Source organism: Ovis aries, chromosome 22, assembly GCF_016772045.2.
Source record: "Ovis aries strain OAR_USU_Benz2616 breed Rambouillet chromosome 22, ARS-UI_Ramb_v3.0, whole genome shotgun sequence".
Lineage (NCBI taxonomy): Eukaryota > Metazoa > Chordata > Mammalia > Artiodactyla > Bovidae > Ovis > Ovis aries.
In genome coordinates, this window is record NC_056075.1 from 24001276 (window position 1) to 24024190 (window position 22915).

Below are 22915 nucleotides of genomic sequence, written 5' to 3' on the forward strand. Positions count from 1 at the left end.
GAGGGGCCAGTCAACCTCATTCCTCTAGACAATAACACATACGATGCACAATATCCTCTCTTGGGGGCTGGCCGAGTTCAGTGCCAGTGATATTTTGGGAGGGGGTGGGGGTAGGAGGGAGGGGCAGTCTTTTAAATTAATAGCTGCCATTTATTGAGCATTTACTATGGGACAGGCACTGTGCAAAGTATTTCACATGAATTCTTTTGATCTTCACCCCAATCCTAGAAGAGGAACCTGAAGTTCAGAGAGGTCGCTATCCTGCAGCAGAAGGCTTTTGATGCCTTGGGCTCACAATGAGCTCCTTCTCCATCAAAATTGGAATTTCAGGGAATTCCCTGGCAGTCCAGTGGTTAGGACTTGGCACTTTCACTGCCAGGGCCTGGGTTTGATCCCTGGTCAGGGAACTAAGAACCCGCAAGCCAAGTGGCATGGCCGAAAAAAAAAAAAAGGAATTTCACAGGGATAGGAAGGGTCACATTCTGCCTTAAGTGCGTCTATGATTAAGGAGTAGACCTTCCCTCTCTCTTAGCTTGAGGGTTCCTTTAGATGAAGGAAACAAATCTAGATCTCCCTGGATTTACCCAGCCACCCCAGTCCCTGGCCCTGGGCTCTTATTCCTGGGCCTCGTATTGGCTGAGCCCCTCATAAACACCCAGTGAGTAAATAACAGTGAAGCGCTTTCTCTTTGGATCACTGGTCACAAGTTGGGGAGAAACTGGTTCTTCTTGATAAACAGGTAGCCTTTATACCCCGAAGCTGGGTCCACTCAGCAACAGGGCCTGGCACTGGCTTCCTAGGATCTTGGTCCACAGCATCCTAGCTGGGCTCCCAGGTCCTTGGTGGGTGGAGAATCTGACTGTACTGGAGCAACATCTAAGGTCACTACAAACCTGGGTGGATGTTCCAATTCCCTTGAGGCTCAGCAGAAAGCCAGGCAGGGTGCAAAAGTCCCCCTCGTTAACTCCTGAGCTGGGGAATGGAGGCAGTCTTCTGCCTCTGTGGAAGGGGCCCAGGGCTGAGATTCCTGACACCTTCACTGACTTGTTCTCATCTTGTCTGCTCTGTAGGATTTACAAGTTCTTCTTTTGTAGGTAAATCAATTCTCTATAGCTTTAGCATTAGATGGGGAGGGCAGGCAGTAATGCCTGCTTTTGTCTTTCACTGATTTTGAGGATGGGGGTACACTTCTTAAGAGAAGAGCCACTCTCTGGGGGAGCTGCCCCTCAGTAGGTTTTCAAGTCAACAAGCAGGTGCTAACCATGGGCGGGCCACGTGCCAGGGATTAATGAGACGCAGACCTGCTACTTGCAATGGTCCCACTGATCCCTGTCATCCTGGAGGCTGGCCCAGGGAGGGCATGGAGGGTGAAGACCACTGGAGGGCAGCTCCCCAGGAACCAGCCCAGCCCACCAGCCTGGGGAAAGACAGGGCATCGGAGAGCCAGCAGGCAGTACCACCCATGCAGTTCGGGGCAAACAGCCCAGTTTGGGGCAGGAGACCAAGTTCACACCTCAGCTCTGCCACTTTTATGGCCAGTGACTTAATATCTCTGAACCCCAGCACCTTCATCCTTCAAGCAGAAATTACAATGCATGTCTCAGTTTGGAGATTTGTATATGATCCCAAATTTAAAAGCACTTTGTAAGCTATATATTCCCTACACCAACTGAAGACATCACAATAATAGCAAGTTAGGACACACCTGAGACGAGTCCCCCTCGATTACATAACATAATCAATTGCCTTGAATATGCTCCAAAACGGTGTGATGGTTAACGGCCTTTACGACCAGACAAACCTGGGTTCAAATCCTCTCTCTGTCAGCTCACAGGCTGAGTTATGTAAGCTGGCAGGGCCTCGCGGGATAACTGTGCCAGGAGGACTTGAGCAGGGCGGGAGGGAAAGTGTGCTCAATTTAAGGTGATCTGTGATTACAGTGGGAGCCAGTGGAGAGTTCAGTCTGCAGTTTTTCATCCTTTCATGGGAGAACTTGAGCTCTCTATGCTTTTTCTAAAAACAACACCAAAGTCCCAAAGCTGAGGAGCTCCTCGTAGGTTACACAGTCCGGGGCCAGCAGAGGTAGGAGAGGCCCCTGTGAAGACAACGGCCTTCAAAATCAGGGACTTCCGATCCCCTGGGGGTTGTTAACATGCAGGTTGCTAGGCCTACCCTGAGCCAGAATTCTGGTGGAATTGCCAACCTTCTCTTGGCCTGGAGAATCCCCCTCTCCAGGGTACCCCCATCCCATCATCAGGGACCATCCCAAGCTTACCTGGGAGGAAGGGGATGATTCTCTGCTTGGGGTCCTTCTGGCCACCTTCGATGGGAAACTTATCCAAAAGCTGCATCTGAGAAGCCAGACAGAGGGACAGGATTCAGAAGACTGGAACTACTCCGCTTCCCTGACTCCACTCCACTGCTCCCGGGCCCCACCGCCCTCACACGGATGAGCGACACCTCAAATCCCTCATTTCACAGACGATTAACAAACCACATGGGGCATGAGTGCGCGCAGGCAGAGCTCTCTGTGCATCAAAGGGGGTGCCTGAACCGTCTCAAGGAAGCCTGAGGGTGCAAGGGGAGGTGTCTGGAGACGCCCCAGAGCAAGGCCAGGGTAGGGGCCAGCAAGATTTCAGGCCAGGCTGCAGGTGGGATTTCCAGAGGCTTCTGTGGACCCAGTTTTTTTCACACGTCATAAGCTGGGTGAGCTCTTTAGTCACACGTCATCCAGCCCATCCCCCCCGACCCTGGGCCAGGATGCGGAAGGCCCCACCTGATACATCAGACAGACCACCCACCTTCCAGAACCACTCTACAGAAACAGACCCAGATGTTATTTTAATTGCAAAACCAAGTCTAGCCCCTTGCCCCCTCCTCCATCTCCTACCTTCCCACCCTGAGGTCGCTGCTGTTTTTCCAGGGACAGACCCATTGGAAGAGTTTCCAGGGTTCTGGAAGAACAGCTGTTTTTTCTTCCGCTATGCTGGGCTGAAATTCTGTATAAACTGGAAAAACACACAGGAGACGGGATGGACGAAGCCACGGCCCCTGTGTGTGTGTGCGTGGTTAGCCTCCCTTCCAAGACGAGGGAGGGCCGGAGGTGGAGCGGAGTGGAGAGCCGGACCCAATCCACTGCCCCAGCTGCGTGACCCTGGGCCAGGCTGCAGGCTTTTGCCTCATTGGTAAAATGAGGAAGATCCCTCACATGATGACTGAAAGTTCATCCCTTCTTTCTAATATTAATTAATATTTATTGAGCGTCTCCTTAGAGCACTGGGCACTTAGAAAAATCAGCAGTAAAGAAAAGAGATGAAGTTCCTGCCCTCAGGGAGTTTATACTCTAGTTGGTGAGAACACACAGTAACCAAATGTGTGCTGTGTTGTGGGGATACGTGCTATAAAGAAAAATGAAGTAGTGGTGGGGCAGAAGAGGAAGAAACAGTGATTTCATATAGCGTGGTGAGGGGAGCCTCACAAATCAGATGGCAATTTGGCAGAGACCTGATGGAGAGGAAGCGAGCCACAGTGGAGGGGGACAATGGTCCAGGCAGGGGAAGAGCCAGTGGTGTGGAGGCTGGAGAGCAGTGTGCAGGGCTGGAGGTACAGGTAATGGGATCCAGGCAGAGGTGGATCATGCAGAGGATGGCTGGAGCTACAGGGAAGTGAAGGGGCCACACCGGGGAAACAGGAGATCACTTAGGAGTCAACTTGGACCAAACTGCTGCCCTGGAGGTGGTGAAATGTGGTCCTACGCTAGATCTGACGTGCGCGTGGTATGTGTGCATATTCCCATCTAGCCACCTGCCTGCCCAGTTCTAACGCGTGATTTTAGGATCCTCTCTTGCACAGCCATAATCCAACATACACAGGCTATTTAGAGCCCACACATGAAGGGTGGGTCGTTGTTGGAGTCCATTCAAAACAACACAACTACTGCACCATTATTAACTTTCACTTCCCTGAACACAGACTAAAATTTAACAAAAGCTGGCTCATGGGTTTTCAAACCCCAGTGTTGGAAGTCCACCTCTCTAACATTTATTAATTGCCTGCTCCATGCAAATACAGACAATAGACCTAACACTATAAACTTGTACTTAGGATTTTTTAAATTAATAGATTTTCAAATAAATTCTACATGGAGTAAAACTCTCATTTTTTCCTCTCCCCATTCCCTCAGCCATATTCTATTTTGTATTTTTTTTTCCTGTATTACACAAGTAATTACAGAAGCAATAATTGGACTGACTCATTGGAAAAGACCCTGATGCTGGGAAAGATTGAAGGCAGGAGGAGAAGGGGATGACAGAGGATGAGATGGTTGGATGGCATCACCAACTCGATGGACATGAGTTTGAATAAGCTCCAGGAGCTGGTGATGGATAGGAAGCCTGGCGTGCTGCAGTCCATGGGGTCACAAAGAGTCAGACATGACTGAGCGACTGAACTGAACTGAACTGACAGAAGCAGTAGATGAAAAAAGAGAGCAAGAATCACTCACTATCCTTCCCCCTGAAAAAGCAACATTAATATTTGGGATATATATCCTTTCCAGATGATGTGCATGTAGATAAAATAAGCTCATCAATGCATTATACTATGTAATGGCATTGTCTCATATCACTGATTATTTCCATACTAGCATTCTTAATTGTGACATAGAATTTCGATGTTTGAATGGGCCATGGCTGATTTACCTACACTCTACTGTTGAATGAGATGGTTAGATAGCATCACTGACTCAATGGACATGAACTTGAGCAAATTTCAGGAGATAGTGAATGACAGGGAAGCCTGGCGTGCTGAACTCCATGGGGTGGCAAAGAGTCGGACACAACTGAGTGATCGAACAACTACTGTTGGATATTCACTACTTACATGTAACACCAGAGTGAACACTCTTTCCATGTACCTATGTACACTTTGATACTTTTTCTATCCTTTGTTTCATCTCATTGAAATCTATGCAAATCTATAGGTGCCTTAAATCTCTTCTGGAAGAAGACTGAGGATAAATAGATGGATATAACTAACGTGCTATAGGCCAGGCCTGGGGCCTCTGAGCAGCAGCTTCATAGGATTTCTGAGAAACGGCACAGAGAGGATGGGGAGAAAGGCAGGCCCAGCTCAGGGCCCGCTGTAGGGTAATTTGCCCTCATCAGATCACTTTTCTCCTGAAAGAGGGAGGCTTGCTGTGCCTGGCAAGCCAAGAGACTTGCCCAAATTGCCCTGTCTCTCCGGGGCTCGCAGGAGTTAGGCTACAGAAACTTTAAGTTGCTTATCTGCTCTGATCTACATTTGTTTGCTGACTGCTAAATTCTTTTTCAGACCTAGGATTCTGAGATTCTCACCAACAATGCATAGGGAAGGTGATGCCAAGAGAAGTAGGCAGGGGAAGATTCACGTGGTCCTTTCTTTCCTCTCAAAACATTGGCCGTGTGCCTTCTAGATGCCAGCCCTCTGTGAGGGGCTAGAAATGAGTTACATCACAGTCTCTACACCAAGGAGCTCATGGTCTCCATCTGGAGCAGGGCTTCACTGCCTTCAACACACATACAAAGCACCTCTGCCAACATGTTAAAAAGCAGGTGCTGATTCAGTGGGTCCAGGCAGGGGCCCGAGATCCTCCATTTCCACCAAGTTCAGGTGATGCCGAAACTGCTGGTCCACGGTCACATTCAGCAACAAAGCTCTAGAGCTGTCTCATGTTGCAGTCACCACCCGCATGTGGCTGTTGAAATATGGCCCATGCAAATTGAGATGCCCTGTATGTGTAAAATATGTGCCAGGTGTCAAAGACTTAGTACGAAACAAAAAAAGTGAAATATCTCATTAACAATGTTTGTACTGATTGTATGTTGAAATGATAATATTCTGGATATGAAAGCTTAAGTAAAAATACTCTTAAAATAATTTTACCTGTTTTATGATTTTACATAGCTACTAGAAGAATTTAAATTTAAATATGGTTGATATTATATTTGGATATTATATTGATATTACATTATATACTATGGACAGGCTGCTCTAGAGCAAGATGGTTCTCAAAGCATAGCTTAAAGTCTGTTCAAACCCGATGCCCTGGCGGAGGGAGGCGTCTATTAAAATTGCAGTTTCCTGGGCTCTGCCCAGAGGTCTGTGAAGCTTTGTCCTGGTGCTAGAGACAGACAAGCAAGTTCTGGAGTGACGGGGAATGGTGAGGATGTATGACCAGCATCCTGTGGGACCTGAAGGGAGAGGTCAGGGAAGACTTCCTGTAGGAGGTGAGGCCAGCTCTGTCTTGGCAGAGTGATGGTCCCATTCCCTGTGCCTTCCTTGCCAAAGCAGCCTGACCTCTCCCCACCGGGTTCATGTGCCTCCTGGAAGGGAGGGGTCATTTGACAGCCCCGCAGATTTGAGTTTTTCCTCAGAAGGCCTCTTGAGGATGCTAGGCAGCTGGCCTCTCTCCCATCTCCTCCTTCCATTATAGCTTTTCCTCTTCCCCCACCTCTGTCTTAATCGGAGTCCCTCTGAGGCCAAGACAAGCCCATATAATTAAAGTACTGGGTCAGGTGGGCCCTCCCCAGAGCTGTAAGCACCCAGCTGACCTGCCGCCCTCAGGTGCGGATCCCAGCTACACCTGTCATCTGATCCCACCACCACTGCTCAGCCTCAGCATCTATCCTCCTGGTCTTCTCCAGGGCTTACTGGCCACAGGAAGGCAACGCACTGCTAACCAGATGCTGGTGACATTTTCTCTGCCTACAGGTCACCTTTCAAAGAAAGCAAATCCTCTGGCTCAGACTCCAGAGTAAACCAAATACAGGCGGCCAGCTGAGTTTACTCAGCATGGGGGGCTTGCAAGACCTCACCAGTCAGTGGTGTGGCTCGTGCACAGCACGTCAGGGCTGGGGATAAACATCTGCCGTCACGTGTAATACACAAGGTGAATGTCCCCCCACCTGGGGCCAGGTGGGCTGCAAAGTGGGTTCGATAACCTGTTGTTGTTTAGTCGCTAAGTCATGCCCGACTCTTCTGCGACCCCTGGACTTAGCCCTCTAGGCTCCTCTGTCCGTGGGATTTCCCAGGCAAGAATACTGGAGAGGGTTGCCATTTCCTTCTCCAGGGAATCTTCCCACCTAGAGATTGAACCCACATCTGCTTTGCAGGAGGAATCTTTACTGCTGAGCTACCGGGGAAGCGGAGTTGTATAACCTGGTGGGTGTCTAATTTGCAGGACGAGAGTCTGATAGAGAAAAGTCACATGAAAGGAAGGCTGAGGGGGGCTGTCTGATGAAGAAGCTGCCCAGACCTTCCCTGGGGAGGAAGCCTGGGTGTGTGGGCCATGAGGAAGGAAGCTCCGCCCCTCAGAGAATTCTGCTGCGGCCACCTTTTTGGGCAGGAAGTGGATTCTCCTGTCACTCCAGCAAGGGCCTGACTTGGGCTGGAGGAAAAGCAGGGCCCGTTGCCAGGGTCCCTCTCAGAGCAAGAGGCGTTTGGCTGAGGAAGCCCTGAGCAACCACATCAGAGCTCTGCAGCGTGTGGAGGACGCCAGGCTGTTTATCTAAGGGGTGGATAGTGCGAGAGATACAGGACAGCTCGGCTCCAAGAGCCAGCCCCGGCCAGAGAAAGCTGATTCGGCAGCTCTCCCTGAGCAGGGCTGAGCAGCAATAAACACTGGGGAGGGAGAGGGGTGGGCCCCAGACCCAGCTGGGGCACATCTGTAACCCAAGAGTTCGGCTCCTCGCCCTTCCGAGTGGGTGGAGTTCCCAGCGACTCCAGCTCTGAGGCCCCAATGCTTGTGACCATTTCCAGCTCAGGAACAAAGGGAACATTCGTTTCTACAAGAGGCTGGTGGGTTCCCTGATCTAGAGATCCCCCTTGCTGCTGCTAAGTCGCTTCAATCATGTCTGAAGAGGCAAAGTCACCTCATCTCCCTGGGGATTCAGAGATCATGGCTTGTCTGTTCTACGGGTTCACCAGGCCCTGTGTTAGACGCAGGACCACAGGAAGAATCACAGAAACAGACAGGGATGATAGCCATACATTGTATGACTTTTCTTAAAGTTCTCATCCTTCACGTTCTGAAATGTACGTCCTCATCCCTTCCTTCTTTGATGAAAGTATCAGGAAATATCTACACTGGGAAGCCCCTGACCATCCAGCCTAAGGTCACTCTTCCTCTCTGTGAATTCTAACAGCACCCCTGGTCACAATAGGACTCTGTGAATTCCAACAGTCCCCATTTCAGCACTTCACATAGTTTTTTGAGACTTTTTGGTACAAGTTCATCTCATTGCCCTCAAGCGGAGATCCTTCCTCTTGAATAGTCTTGGTGCCTTTGCAGAAAACCAGTTCAAGATAGATGTATGGGTTTATTCCCGACCTCTCAATTCTATCCCTTTGATCTATATATCTAGCCTATGCCTGTGCCGCTCCATCTTGATAACTGTAGCTTTATATAAGTTTTCTTTTTAATAGACTTTTAAAGAGAAGTTTTAGGTTCAAAGCAAAATGAAGCAGAAAGTATAGAGAATTCTCATGGACTTCCTCACTGAGTACATTCCCAGTCTCCCGCATCAAAATCCCAGACCAGACCAGCACATTAATTGCAATCGATGAACCTACAGTGACAAAGAACTATCATCCAAAGTCCATAGTTCACCCTATGGTTTGTTTTTGATATTGCTCATTTGATAGGTTTGGACAAATGTATCACGTGTGCCCACCATGATAGTATCATATAGAGTAGTTTCACGGCCCTAAAAAACCTCTGTGCTCCACCGACTCATCCCCTTTCCACTAATTCCAGCAACCACTGGAATTTACTATTTCCATAGTTTTGCCTTTACTACAAGATCACAGAGTTGGAATCATACACTATGTAGTCTTTTCGAAATAGATTCTTTACTTTTTTAAATGTCCAATATGCATTTAAGTTTCCTCCATGTCTTCTCATGGCTTGATAGTTCATTTCTTTTTAACACTGATTAGGCAGTGGCACCCCACTCCAGTACTCTTGCCTCGAAAATCCCATGGCTGGAGGAGCCTGGTAGGCTGCAGTCCATGGGGTCGCTAACGACTGAGCGACTTCACTTTCACTTTTCACTCGTATGCACTGGAGAAGGAAATGGCAACCCACTCCAGTGTTCTTGCCTAGAGAATCCCGGGGACGGGGGAGCCTGGTGGGCTGCCGTCTATGGGGTCGCACAGAGTTGGACACGACTGGAGCGACTCAGCAGCAGCAGCAGCAGCAGAATTCCATCTTGTGCATGTACTGCAGCTTATTTACCTGCTCACCTACTGAAGGACTTCTTGGTTGTGTCTAAGTTTTGGCAATTATTAATAATGCTGCTGAAAACATCCATGTGCAGGTTTTTGTGTGGACATAGTTTTGAGCCCATTTGGAGGATGATTGCCGAACTGCATGGTAAGAGTACGTTTAGTTTTGTAAAAAAAACTATCTTCCAAAGTGGCTGCACCATCTTGCGCCGTGACCAGCAATGAATGCAAGTTCTTGTTACTCTATATCCTTGCCAACACTTGGTATTGTCAGTCCCTTGGGTTCTCACTATTCTGATACAGGTGCGTCATGATGGGATTTTGTAGATTTAATTTGCAATTTCCTAATGACAGACAATGTTGAGCACTGCTTCATATGCTTATCTGCCATCTATATATCTTTGGTGAGGCATCTGTTAAGATCTTTATTTATTAGTCAGGCTGCTCATTTTCTCATTGTTAAATTTTAAGAGGTCTTTATATATTTTGGATAACAGTCATCTATCTGACATGTCTTTGCAAATATTTACTCCCAATCTGTAGCTTGTCTTGTCATTCTCTTGATGTGATAAGTTTTATGTGTTTTGAAACTGTTATTAACAGTGTTTGACATGTTCATTTTCTAATTGTTTGCTGCTAATAGTATACAAATATACAATTGGCTTTTGCATCTTGAACGTGTATCCTGCAACTTTGTTAAAATTATTTATTGATTCTAATAGGTATTTTTGTCTTTTGCAGATTTCTTAGCATTTTCTACATAGACAGTCATTTCAGGGGGGAAAAAAAGACCATTATATATCTTTCTATTTCCAACATGTATGTCTTTTCTTATTTCATTGGCTACAATGTCCAGGACCATGCTGAATAAAAGAAGTAAAAGAGAACACTCTTGCCTTATTCCAATCTTTTTTGGGAGGTGCCATATGGAGTGGAATGCTGGATGTTAGTTCCCTGACCAGGATCAAAGCTATGCACGCCCTGCAGCGGAAGCGTAGAGTCTCAACAGCTGGACCATTAGGGAAGTCCTGCCTTATTCCAATCTTAAGAGGAAAATACTCAGTCTTTCACCAGGAAGTAAGATGATACTAGCAGGTTCTTTATAGATGCCCAGGATAAGAAAGCTTTCTTTGATTTCTAGTTTACTGAGATGTTAAAAAAAAAAATCATTATTATAAATGAGTGCTGAATTTTGTCAAATGCTTTTACTGAATCGACTGATGCATTTTTTCTCCTATAGTCTGCCAATATAGTGAAATATACCGATATTGAAATGTTGAACCAAGTTGCATTTTTGAGATAAATTCTACTTGGTTATGGTATATTATTCTTTCTATACACTGCTGGACTTGATTTGCTAAATATTTTTAAGAAAAAATCTGCATCCACGTTCATGGTATTCTGATATTTTCCTTTCTTATAATGTTCTCATCAGGTTTTGATATCAAGATTATGCTCACTTTATACAGTGAGTTAGAAACTATTCCATCTTTCTGAGTGTAAGAATGGTATTATTTCATCCTTGAATGCTGGATAGAGTTCATCAGTGAAACTATGTGGATTTGGAGCTTTCCTTGCAGGAAAGTATTTGATTATGAATTCAATTTCTTTAACAGGTATAAAGGCACTTAACATTTTTCTTTTTCTTGTTGAGTCAGCTTTGAAAAAGTTGTGTTTTCCAGAGACTTTGTCCATGTTGTCTTATTGGATTTAATGACTGTTACTAACACTCCCTTATTATTATTTCACCTGAAGTAGTATCTTCTCTTTCTCCTGATATGGGTAATGTGTCTTTTCTCTCTTTGGTTGTTCTTAGTAGGAGTTTATCAGTTTTATTAATCTTTTCAAAGAGCCGACTTGGGTTCTGTTAGGTTTTTTTTTACTATTTTCTAGCTTTTATTTTATTGTTTTGTTCTCATAATGTCTTTTCTTCTAATTAATTTAGGTTTACAGTTTTTTTCTTAAAGTGAAAATTCAGATGATTGATTTTAAACTTTCTTTTAAAATTCAGACATATCATGATGATAGTTTTCTCTCTAAATAGTACTTTAGCTGTGACCCACAAATTTTCATATACTGTGTTTTCACTATGTTCAAATTTTTTTTAAATTTCCTTTCTTCTTTGGACTCATAGACCCCTTCCTATGCAATTCAACTGCAAAGTCAAGAAACATAAAGAAAACTATACCAAGGCACATCATAAGCAGGTTACTAAAAAATCAGTAATAAAGAGAAAAATCTTAAAAGCAACCATAGGAAAAAAGACATTTTTACATTCAGGGGAATAAAGCTAATGATGACTGCAGATTTCTTGCTGGAAAAAAATGCAAACAAAAAGACAAGGAAAAGGCTGAGTGAGATGCCTGTGGGGGCCAGAAAGTTCTCTGTCTTGATTCCAACCCCAATTCTGCTTCACATTAGGGAACCTCAGCTACAAAGTCTATCCAGACCCTCCACATTACACTGACCTCTTCATCTATCAGTCGGCGATCAAAAACCTTATCATCCAAAATGGGAAGCTACGGAGAGCGAAAAGGAACACTATTAATAATTATGTCAGGATAAAAGGTACAAAATAGGACTTCCGAGACTGTACTGGTTAATGGAGCCATGTAGTTACCCTAACCATGAGTTCCCAGCACCTACCACAGGTCCTGGTATAAATGCTTGATGATAAAAATAAGATTTATTGAGAACTGAGTTTGTGTTAGGCACTTGGTGGTGGTTTAGTCGCTAAGCTATGTCCGACTCTCTCGAGCCCATGGACCCACCAGGATCCTCAGTCCGTGAGATTCTCCAGGCAAGAATACTGGAGTGGGTTGTCATTTCCTTCTTTCCCTCTCCAGGGGATCTTCCTGCTCCAGGGATTGAATCCAGGTCTCCTGCACTGCAGGCAGATTCTTTACCGACTGAGGTACCAGGGAAGCCCAAAGTATTAGTCGCACAGTCGTGTCCGACTCTGCAACCCCATAGATTATAGCCCACCAGGATCTCTGTCCATGGAATTCCCCAGGCGAGAATACCGGAGTGGGCAGCCATTCCCTTCTCCAGGGGATCTTCCCAACCCAGAGATCGAACCAGGGTCTCCTCCACTGCAGGCAGATTCCTTACTATCTGGGCCACCAGGCAAGTGGTTAGGCACCTGCTCATCTCAATTCTCATACCAACTCTTTGAGGTAGGTACTATTAATACCCTATTTCCCAGAGAAAGAAACGACCAAACAGAGAGATTAAATAACCTGCCTATAAAACAAGATGTGGAACTGGGATTTGAACCCAGGCAATCTGGCTACAGACACCGGTCTCTTGACTACCATAGTCTGAATGAATCAAGTGAGTGAAAGACAGGATTCAGAAATTCTACCACTAGAGTCCCATTTCTATGAAATTTCACTGAAGGTGTAGGAATGGCACATACTTAGAAGATATCTATTAATGTAATTTGCCACATTTATCAGGTAAAGGATAAAAACTACATAATCATTCTTTGATAAAACTCAACACCTATTTATGATTTTTTTTTAATGTGGCAAACAGGAAATGGGAGCAAACTTTCTTGATCTGAGGACATTTACCTACAACACTCCTCAGTGAAGAAACACTGGGATAAAACAAGCACGCTCTCCACTACTTCCATCTGTTATTGGATCTATGCTGCCTCCCAAGGTATTAACACAAGAGAAATAAATGAGAGGCATACAGACAGAAAGGGGTAAAAAGTCAGTACTCACAACGAAAGTTATATATAGACTACAACTTTAAAAATTGGAAAAAAAAAAAAAAACCCTCCAAAGATGCACGCCTTTGGCTCTTGAAGGGTTGTGACACCTGGATTAAAAAGGAACTAACCCCTAGAAGGTATAAGACACTAGGACTTGAAGGAGAAACTAAGATGAAAAGTTGTGAAGTATGGTGGTGATGGCCGCACATCAGTGTAAATGTACTTAATGCCGATGAACTGTACACTTAAAAAAGGTTAAAATGAGGGACTTTCCTTGTGGTCCAATGGTTAAGGATTTGCCTTGCAATGCAGTGGACAGAGGTTCCATCCCGGGTTGGGGAACTGAGATTCCCACACGCCACAGAGCAACGAAGCCCACGTGTCACAACCACTGAGACTGCGGTGCAAGAGAAGATCCCGCATGATGAAACAGAGATCCCGAGTGTTCCAACTAAGACCCAACGCAGTCAAATAAATCAATAAATAATTTGTTAAAAGATTTCGTTTTTAAAAAGGTGAAAATAAGTTTTATGTGTATTTTACCATACTACAAAAATGGTAAGATTGATGTTATGCATATTTCAGCACAATAAAAAAAGAAAGAATAAGACACCAGGGCTCTACAGCAGAGAGGAGTCATGACAATTCTCTCTTTGTCACCCCAGGAGCAGCCACACACAGAGCCCTCAGCACAGCATTCGAGTCTGGAGCCTGGGCTCCAAACGGCACTGGCTGAACAGTGACCCTGTGCAAGGCACTTATTCTTGTCTGTGCAACGGGGGAAGATGATGCAACTCACAGGGAAGATACGAGGACCCAGAGAAGATGCTGTAGGAGACATGTTCTGTACACAGAAAGGGGCAGCACAGCCACGAGGCAGCCTGGCAGCTGCTCAGAGAGTTCCCAAGATAAGGAGAGGTTGAGGGTGGATGGATAGGAAGGATACAGGCTCTCTTGCCAAACCCACTAGAGTCTTTGGGGAACAGACTCGACACCTTAGGTATCCCGGAAGCAGCAGCAGAAGAGACAAAGGGTAGAGAGGACCCCTCCACCCTGGCAAGGAGCTACCTTCCTTGGATGCATTTGGTGGCTGGGGCATGGGCACAAGCCACACTGAAGACTCAGGGTGTTGGTACACGTGCCAGCTTTGTGAGAGAGCCCATCCTGGGTCCCAGAGTCCTTAACAAGCCTAAGAAGTCGTCCTTGAACATTTTCTGGAAAGCGTGCAAGCTTTCATGACTTCAAATCCCTTCCCAACCAAGCCATTACCATGATGTTCCAGGCACTGAATGGGTGGGATTCGGGAAGCGTATACATCACGGTCCATGATGTGACTGGGAGCTGGGAAAGCCACACGGGCACAAGAGGCTTAGCCAGTAGTGTTAGATGAGTGCCAGGCTTCTGAGAGGCATAAAAAGCATGTGATGGGGCTCAGGAAAGCACAAGACTCGTATGGCTGGAGGAAGCAAAGCAGACTTCTCAGAGAAGGACACGCTAGGTGTAAGCCTTGCACAAAGGGGAGGTGGAGAAAGGGCAAGAGGGCATTCCAGTGGGGAAAACGGCCAATACAAAGGCTGGGCAGTGGGAGCTTCAGGACTGCTAGAGGAAGCACCCAGACTGGAGCGCAATGACTCGTCATGAATTCCATGAAACGCCGCCATGTGCTGGAGAAAGTGGTGGGATCAGGGGTGGAGGCCCCTCTGATCATTTATTCCAGTGGTTTGGGGATGACCACACAGCTGGCCCCAGAGCAGGATACAGGCAGAGGCCTGGTGTCCCGCTCCACAAGGACGGGGGTGGTGCAGTCATGGCATCTGAAAGCATCCGAGAAAATGACGACGTGGAGAAGGAATCCATTCCAGAGCTCATCTCGAGGCTGGTACTGCATGTGGATGGAGACTCTGCAGTGGGGGATGGCAGGTGAGATGCCCCAGATGCCTGCTTGAGTAATAGCCCTTACTCACTAAACTGCTGTCTAAGTGCTGAGTCTGGAAACAGGTGGGTGCTTTGCTTTGCTGAGGGTCTGAGATGAACAACTCAGGGCAACAGAGGAGGCTTTGGGTACTACCAGGGCCCTTCTCCACTTTCCCCCGACACCTTCCCACAGATGCTGAAGACATTCTCAACACATTTTTAAAGACCACCAATTTGAAGGCAACGTCAAATTGTTATCCTCCCCAGGGAGCCCATGCACCTCAATTTGGCCTGGCTTACCCCAAGGTCCCCTCTCCAGGAAGCACCGGCTTGTCATCGTGTGCACAAATACAACACACTCTCAAGCAACGGTTCCTTGATTCTGAGTCTGACTCTGCAACATTGATGCTAGGGGCGCTCCTGCCCTCCCAGAGCTGAGGTCTGCTGACGAAGGAGACCCAGGGGTGGGGTGGTTCACAAGCTCACAAGTTCCCTGGCCTCTGCACCCACTATGAACAATCATGAAGAAGCAAGTGAAGAGCAGAAGCCGGGTGCTCAAAAATGATCCACGAATCAATCCTCCCCTGCCAGCCTCTCGGGGCTGTTAAGAGAATCAGAGAAGATTAGAATATTGAGCAATGATTGAGGCAAAACAGAATGATTACTACGTGCTGCAAACAAAGTAGGTGCGGTTCACTCTGTGTTTCATAGGCAAGGAGACAGGCGCACAGAGAAGTTAGGTAACTTGCTCAACAACACAGAGCCAAGGAGTGATAGGCTGGAGTGAAGCCCAGGCCATGGGGTTTCCCCAAATGATACAGTTCCCCCTGGAGGTAGGGCAGCACAGAGTCCCCCAAATGTAGGCACAAGCCCCCTTCCCTACATGGGATCGATACCACTACTACAATTTATCTATTACTTTTCTTTGAGTCCCTTTCTGGAAAAACTTAAATAGTTATTTTTGTTGTATATTAGTTTCCTGTGACTGCTATAACAACTTACTACAGCTCAGTGCCTTAAAACAACACAAACTAATTTTCTTAGAGCTCAGGTCAGAAGTATAAAATGAGTCCTAAGGGGCTAAATTCCAGGTGTCAGCAGAGCTGTTTCCTTCCTGAAGCTCAGCGTGGAGACTTGGTTTCCTTGCCATTTTCAGCTTCCAGAGGCCACCCATACTTCTGGGCTCATGGCCCCATCCTCCATCTTCAAAGCCCAACAATCTCTGCTTTCACTGCCACACCTCCTCCTCTGAATCTCCTGCCCCTCCTGCTCACCTGGATAATCGAGAATACTCTCCCCCTTCCAAGATCCTTAATCAAATCTAAAAAGCTCCTTTCACCACAGAAGGTAACAAGCCCAGGTTCCAGGAATTAGAATAGGGACATCTCTGTGAGGGAGCATTATTCAGCCTATCAAAAGTCACATCCAAAGCAATAATATCTATGAAATCATAAGTGTATTGGTGTGTGTGTGTGTGTGTGTGTGTGTGTATACACAAACTATATGTGTGTGCTGTGCTCAGTTGCTCAGTCGTGTCCGACTCTTGTGACCGCATGGACTGTAGCCCTCCAGGCTCTTCTGTCCATGGGGATTCTCCAGGCAACAAGACTGGAGTGGGTTACCATTTCCTTCTCCAGAGCATCTTCCCAACCCAGGGATGGAATCCAGGTCTCCTGCATTGCAGGTGGATTCTTTACCATCTGAGCCACCAGGGAAGCTGAAAAATACTGGAGTGAGTAGCCTATCCCTTCTCCAGGGGATTGTCCTGACCCAGGAACCAAACCAGGGTCACCTGTATTGCAGGCAGATTCTTTACCAGCTGAGCTACACACACACACACACACACACACACACACACACACACACACACACACACACACACACACACACACACACTCATACTCATATTCTAACTGGATTAACTTGCTAGGGTCACCACAACAAAACATCACAAACTGAATGGCTTAAACAATGGAAATACATTGTTTCAGTTCTGGAGTCCAGAAGTCTGAGAACAAGGGGCTGGCAGGGCTAGCTCCCTCTGAGGTCTGTGAGGGAGGCTCTGCTCCATGCCTCTCCCCTAGTTTCTGTGATTTGCTGGCAATCTTCAGTGTTCCTTGGCTTATGGAAACATCACCCCGTCTCTGGCTTCATCTTCACATGGCGTTCTCCCTGTGTGCCTGCCTGTGTCCAAATTTCTCCTTTTTATAAGGATATCAGTCATTGGATTAGGGGCCCACCAGCATGACCTCATCTTAACTAATTGCATCTGCAACAAGCCTATTTCCAAATAAGGTCACATTCTGAGGTGCTAGGGATTTCAGCTTCAACATACACATTTGGGGAACACATAAGACTTCACCCCCTAACCCTAGCACACATTGAAACAATGCATAACTACAAAAAGAGAAAGAATTAGCCCATATATTACCCCAAAGCCTCTTCCTGTGCTCACCAGGTGCCTGCACAACGTTTTGGAAAATGTGAATAATAATAAACGGTACATAGCTACTCAGATCTGGGTTCAAATCAGTTTTCTCATCTGCCAAATGAGGACAGTTATAGAATGTGCCTGATGGGGTGGGTGAGAGGATTCGATGGGATAATGTGTGTAAAGTACTTGGCACAGAGCATGGCACAGACTAGCGGCCCCCGCACGTGAGCTATTATTATCACTGCTGTCACCAGCATCACTCTTGGTATGGCGCTAGCCTGTATCCCCAGAGCCAGGAAAAGTGCTTGGGAACCTACAGCCCTGAGGTCACGGAGGCACAGAGCCCATGAGGGACAGACGGGTCTGGGAGGTGTCTTGGCCAGGCCTGGCCCCACTGTGAACCTCCAGGGGCCTCTGGGGAGCTGCCCAGCTGTTGTGCGTGGGCTGTTTGGGGAGGAGACCTCTGGCTTTCCCAGCAGCTCATTGGGTGCGTGGGAGCTGGCTGGGATGTATTTGACATTAACGTGGTGGGGCCTGCAACACCCACAGAGAGATGCAGAGTGAAGAAGCAGGGATGTGCATAATGGCCTTATCCTAGAAAGTGTCCAAACCAGAGGCGGCCCTGCCTCCCCCCATGAAACTACGTAAGGGGCTCCTTCCACACACCTCCACCATGCAGACCCACAACCTCTGGAGAAAAAGCATGGGGTGGGAGTCTAGGGCAGAGGGTTCCAGTTCCATCCCGTCTTGGCTATGTGACACTGACAGGGTCGCTTAACCACTCTGGGATCCAGTTTTCTCATCTTTAAGGGGGCAGTGAGTGAAAACAGCCTCCCCACTGTGGTGTGTGGATTGAATGAGATTACACAGGTGAGCACAGTGCTTGGCTTACATACATGCTTGATAAATGAGGTCGCCCTTTCCAAGGTAAAGAAGCTCCAGTGGGATGGATCTTCCTGTTCCTCCTCCAGCCCCTTTTGCTTTGAGGGAGCTGCTCCGGGCTGTCAGTCACACCCTGCCCTCACTATCGATGGCTGAAAGGACTTCAGGGTCCCTCACCTGTAACTTCACAGTCCAACGCACATGGCCCACATTTCCCTGGACTAGGAAGGAAAGGAGTATTGCTAGAGCAGCCAATCACCTGGAAAGCTAGGGACCAAAGACTGGGTCAGAGATTCTGGATTCTGTCAGCTCTAAGCCCGGCTCTGAGAACGAGCAGAGCTCCCCGAGGACTCACAGGGCCTGAGACGTGGTTTCCTGCCGTGGAATTGGAGCTACACTCCGATCTCCTCCCAACACCCCTGTGCTGCTGTCTGGGTCCTCCTTCCTCTCATGCCCAGGAAAACAGGGGGGCTATGGGAGCCGGGTGCTGGGTTTGCAAGAGTGAGTGCCGGGTGGTGTAAGAAGTTGGCTGGACAGTCATCTGACACAAGAAGGAAAAACTTGGACTTCCTCTTTAGGGCAAGAGGGAGCCCCTGGAGGATGCTGAGCAGAAGGAACCATGTGAAAGTGGAATTCTGGAAAGACAAGTCTGCCCGGGACATGGGATGGAGCAGTGGGGAAGGAGACATCTGTGCAGGGACGAATCGCCAAAGAAAGCCTGGGACCGGTCCAGGGTGTCAGCACAGACACTCCCCACAGAGAATAAGGTCAGCTAAGGTGAGCCTGCCCACACTGGGGTGGCAGTTCCAGCGGGGTCCTGGATAAGGTCACTCTGGTCCCTCCTGGGGAGAGGTGTCTCTCTATCCCCTAACCTCACCAGAGACCCCTCACAAGGTCTCAGAGCTGCCTGACACTTCCCTCTCCCGCCTGGACCCCTAAGGACTGTCAACGAAGAGTGAGAGGGGGGTTCCCCTGGTGGTTAAGAATCCACCTTGCAATGCAAGGGACACAGGTTCCATCCCTGGTCCAGGAAGATCCCCACGAGCTGTGGAGCAACTAAGCCCACATGCCACAGATACTGAGCCCGCACTCTACGGCCCGCAAGGCACGACTACTGACGCCCGTGCACCGAGAGCCTGCGCTCCACAACAAGAGAAGCCACCTCAACGAGAAGCCCATGCATGGCAGTGAAGAGTGGACCCCGCTCGCCACAACTAGAGAAAGGCCACATTGCAGCAATGAAGACCCACCGCAGCCTAAATTAATTTTAAAACTAACAGTGAGAGGCCCATAAGGAGGTGAGGAAGGAGGAAGGGGCCGAGGGAGGGCAGACCTCCACCTTCTCTCTCTGGCTGAACCATACCTCCAGCCCCAGTGCATCTTCATTCTCTCATCCTGATCATCCCTCCAAATGGCCCAGAACTGTGGTCTCTGACCAGCCATGGGATCAAAGTCAGGTCAAAGTCTGGGGCAAAGACAGCACATTCCCGGCAGAGATGAGGCCAGGACAGACCCTCGGTAGTCCTGGGCCCAGACTGCTGTTCAGGCAGTGAGATCTCAGAGCAGGTCCTGTGGCTTCTGGGAAAGAAGCCATGTGGGACGCTCCCAGTGGACAATCCAACGTCCTTGCCTTCCTCTCCCTCCCCTTCTCCACGTGTCTCGCTTCCGTATTTTCTTCTCTCTTCCAAAAGGGTACGGGTACTTCTGGACCCCATCCTCGCCTCTCCCCTCCCAGGCTTGTGTAAAAGGAAAGCATGAAGAATGGGCTACAGAGGCTGAGATCACTGTGCAGAGTCCAGCTCTTCCCTGTGGCCTGGCCCTAGCAATATGGCACCCTCACTTCCCGAGGGCCTGACTCTCCCCTGCCTGAGTGACCCCGGAGCTACTGGAAACCACCGGTGAGAGCTGGGCTGTCGGGTGAACCTGGCAGAAGCCACAGGGGCCCAGGGAGTGCCCAGGGGTGCTGCTGCAGCTGGTGCCTTGGGTCAGGCCCCTGCCCACCTTCCCACATCTTCCTCTGTCAGACACCCCACAGCACAAGAGGCTAAAACACACCTCAAACCTCTCCAAAGGTTCTGGGGAGGAGAGTGCCAAGCACATACCATCCCTGATGTTGCTGCGATCCTCCTCCATCTGGCTGTTCCATCTCAGCTTCGGGCCCTTGGCTGTCAGCCTCCCGTGGGACACAAGCCCATTCATGACCTCTGCCCCGCCTGACCTCTCCAGTCTTGTGTCCTGCTGCTACTGCAGGTCCGCACACACTGTATGCCCTGCCAGCATCCTCCTTGGATACAACATGCTGTTCCAGAGCTCTGTGCTTTTGCACATTCTGTCCCTCTCTCCTGGAATCCAACCCACCACCTTTGAGGCCTTTAGCCCTCCTTAACTCCCTTCTCTAGATTGCTTCTGTGGTTCAGTCACACTTCTGGAGCTGCACTTACTACGGTATGGTAATGATTTGTTCATACATCTGCCTCCTTTCAAAAGCCTGTGAGCCTCTTGTAAGCAACTGTGCCCACTGCTCATTACAATGTCTGACACATAGCTGGGCACACAGCTAGACTACATTTCCCAGCCTTCCTTGCTGGGAAGTACAGTCATGTGACTGAATTCTGATCGATGGAATATGAGCAGGGGTGATGTGTACCTCCATCAGGCAACCCATAAAATCTCCCTGCAATTTTTCGCACTCTCTCCTCCGTCTTTTGCTGGGTGGAAACACAGATGCATGGGGAATTGAGTCACCAGATGGGAGAGTCTGGATTCCCTGAGTGACTACTTGGAGCAGAGCTTGTTTTGGTCTATGACATGAGCAAGAAATAAACCTTCACTGTACTGAATCACTGAGGGTTTGTTACAAGGCAATTAACTTGTCCTGACTAATACAAAGGAGCTCTAAATCAAAGTCTGTTGAACCAAACTGAAGGTGGGAAGACAATATAAAATGCAGAACCCCCTCCCACTCCTAGATCCAATCAAGTCAGGCATTATATTCCTAAATGATTGAACTATTCCTGAAGCCAAGCATTCACCCCTTCTCCCCCTGCCCTGCCTACCAAATCACACATACAGCATTTAGAATGCCAAATGGAAGGACTGAGAAGGGTGGGGATTGAAGCTTGCCGGATGACCTGTAAAAGTCACAGGTGAATGAGCCCCAACTTGAGATCCTGGTTCCACAGGTTTGTAGAAGGCACACAGAGGCACAAGGTGAAACTGTACAGAGGAGCCTCCTCCTCCCCACACAGGGCTCATGACACCTCTGACACATGACCATTTAAACTCACAGGAACACCTCCAGTGATGAGCACACCATCCCTCTGAGGCCACTCACACCACCCTTGGCAGCTCCTAGAAGTGCTGGAGCAGTGTTCTTCACCAGACTCACCAGGTCAAATTCCCATCTGATCACAGTGGACCATGGCCAAAGGGGAGATTGGCCACATTTGGACAGAAGGAAGAAACAGAAAGGGATGGAGAAGAAGGGCTTCAGATGTATCTTTCCAATACTCCCTAGCCTCACTACTCAAGCTGTGATCCTGAAACCAACCTAAGAGCTGATGGAAATGCAGAATCTCAAACCCCGGGGAGACCTGCTGAATTAGGACCTGCATTTAAACAAGATGCTAAGTAGTTCATGTACATTAAAACTTGAAAGCCAGCAGTTTGCCATAAGGATTTTAGCTAATTTTTCTCCCTGCCCCCCCGCCCATAAACCAGATATACTTTATTTCCACGCATAGACTTTTCTTTCATTAAAAAATGGTATCTTTCTTCCAAGACAAAAATCTTCTTTTATAGCATTATTTATTTTACAGCAATACAGAAATATATTTTGTGTAAGTAATATATATATACATGGTAACAAAATTTCAAATTCTTTCAAACTAGAAGAATTCAAACTGGAAAATAAAAATTTCCCCTAGAAAATATGACATGTATTCTTCTGTCACTAATCTGTGCTATCCCAAAGAAAATGTTACTGAAAACAAGAAGGGAAAGAGGGAGTGAAAGAGGTACTTCAAACCTCATTCCCATCCTCTCTCTTATTAGAACATGATTTTTTAATCTTTTTTACAAAGATAATTAGCTATTTAATCATGCATTTCTTACAGATAAGAATATATTCAAGTGGAAGATATTCTTATTGAAATCTGTGATTCAGGATAAGCACAGGATTAAGAGCAGAGAAAACCGATTCTGTACTGAAAGAGGTAACAAAGTCTCATTGCAAAAGTCATGTGGAACAGGAGATGTAGTGGCCATCTTTGGAAAGATCAACCAGAAGTATTTAAAAGAACGTTCAACCCAAAATAGATTTTCATTATTAGAAAACTTGCTTTCATTAATCTCTCTCCCTCTCTGTTATATTCTCTGTTCTCTCATGTAAGAACTCCTATTCAACAGATATTGACTCTTCTGGGTTGATCATCTATATCTTAACTTTTCTTCCAAGTTTTGTATTTTAATCTTTTAGAGAATTTCTTTATCCCTCCCCTCAGACCCTCTACTGAATGTCTTATGTTGCAATTACATTTTTAATTTCACATCTAGTATTTCACATTTAATATTTCACTTTTAGTATTTATTGCATATGTTTTCTTAGCATAATATTCTTGCTTTCCAGATGCACCTTGTTCTCGAACTTGTCACTGTTGTTTTCTAGTAGTTTTAAAGTTGAAAGTTACTTTCTGTCCCAG

The 22915-nt window shown here is 47.2% G+C and overlaps 1 protein-coding gene and 1 non-coding gene across 4 annotated transcripts in view; one reads left to right on the plus strand and one right to left on the minus strand.

The window, feature by feature from the left end:
* The window catches only part of SH3PXD2A (SH3 and PX domains 2A), a 255534-nt gene that overhangs the window by 152150 nt on the left and 80469 nt on the right, over nucleotides 1-22915 (minus strand). For all 3 annotated transcript variants that reach the window (XM_027960561.3, XM_015103404.4, XM_027960560.3), the window contains exon 3: nucleotides 2276-2351. In XM_027960561.3, coding sequence (XP_027816362.1) covers nucleotides 2276-2351 — 76 coding nt within the window. The remainder of the gene's footprint in view (nucleotides 1-2275; nucleotides 2352-22915) is intronic.
* TRNAE-UUC (transfer RNA glutamic acid (anticodon UUC)) lies at nucleotides 336-407 on the plus strand. The gene has a single exon. It is a non-coding gene; the product is annotated as a tRNA-Glu (tRNA).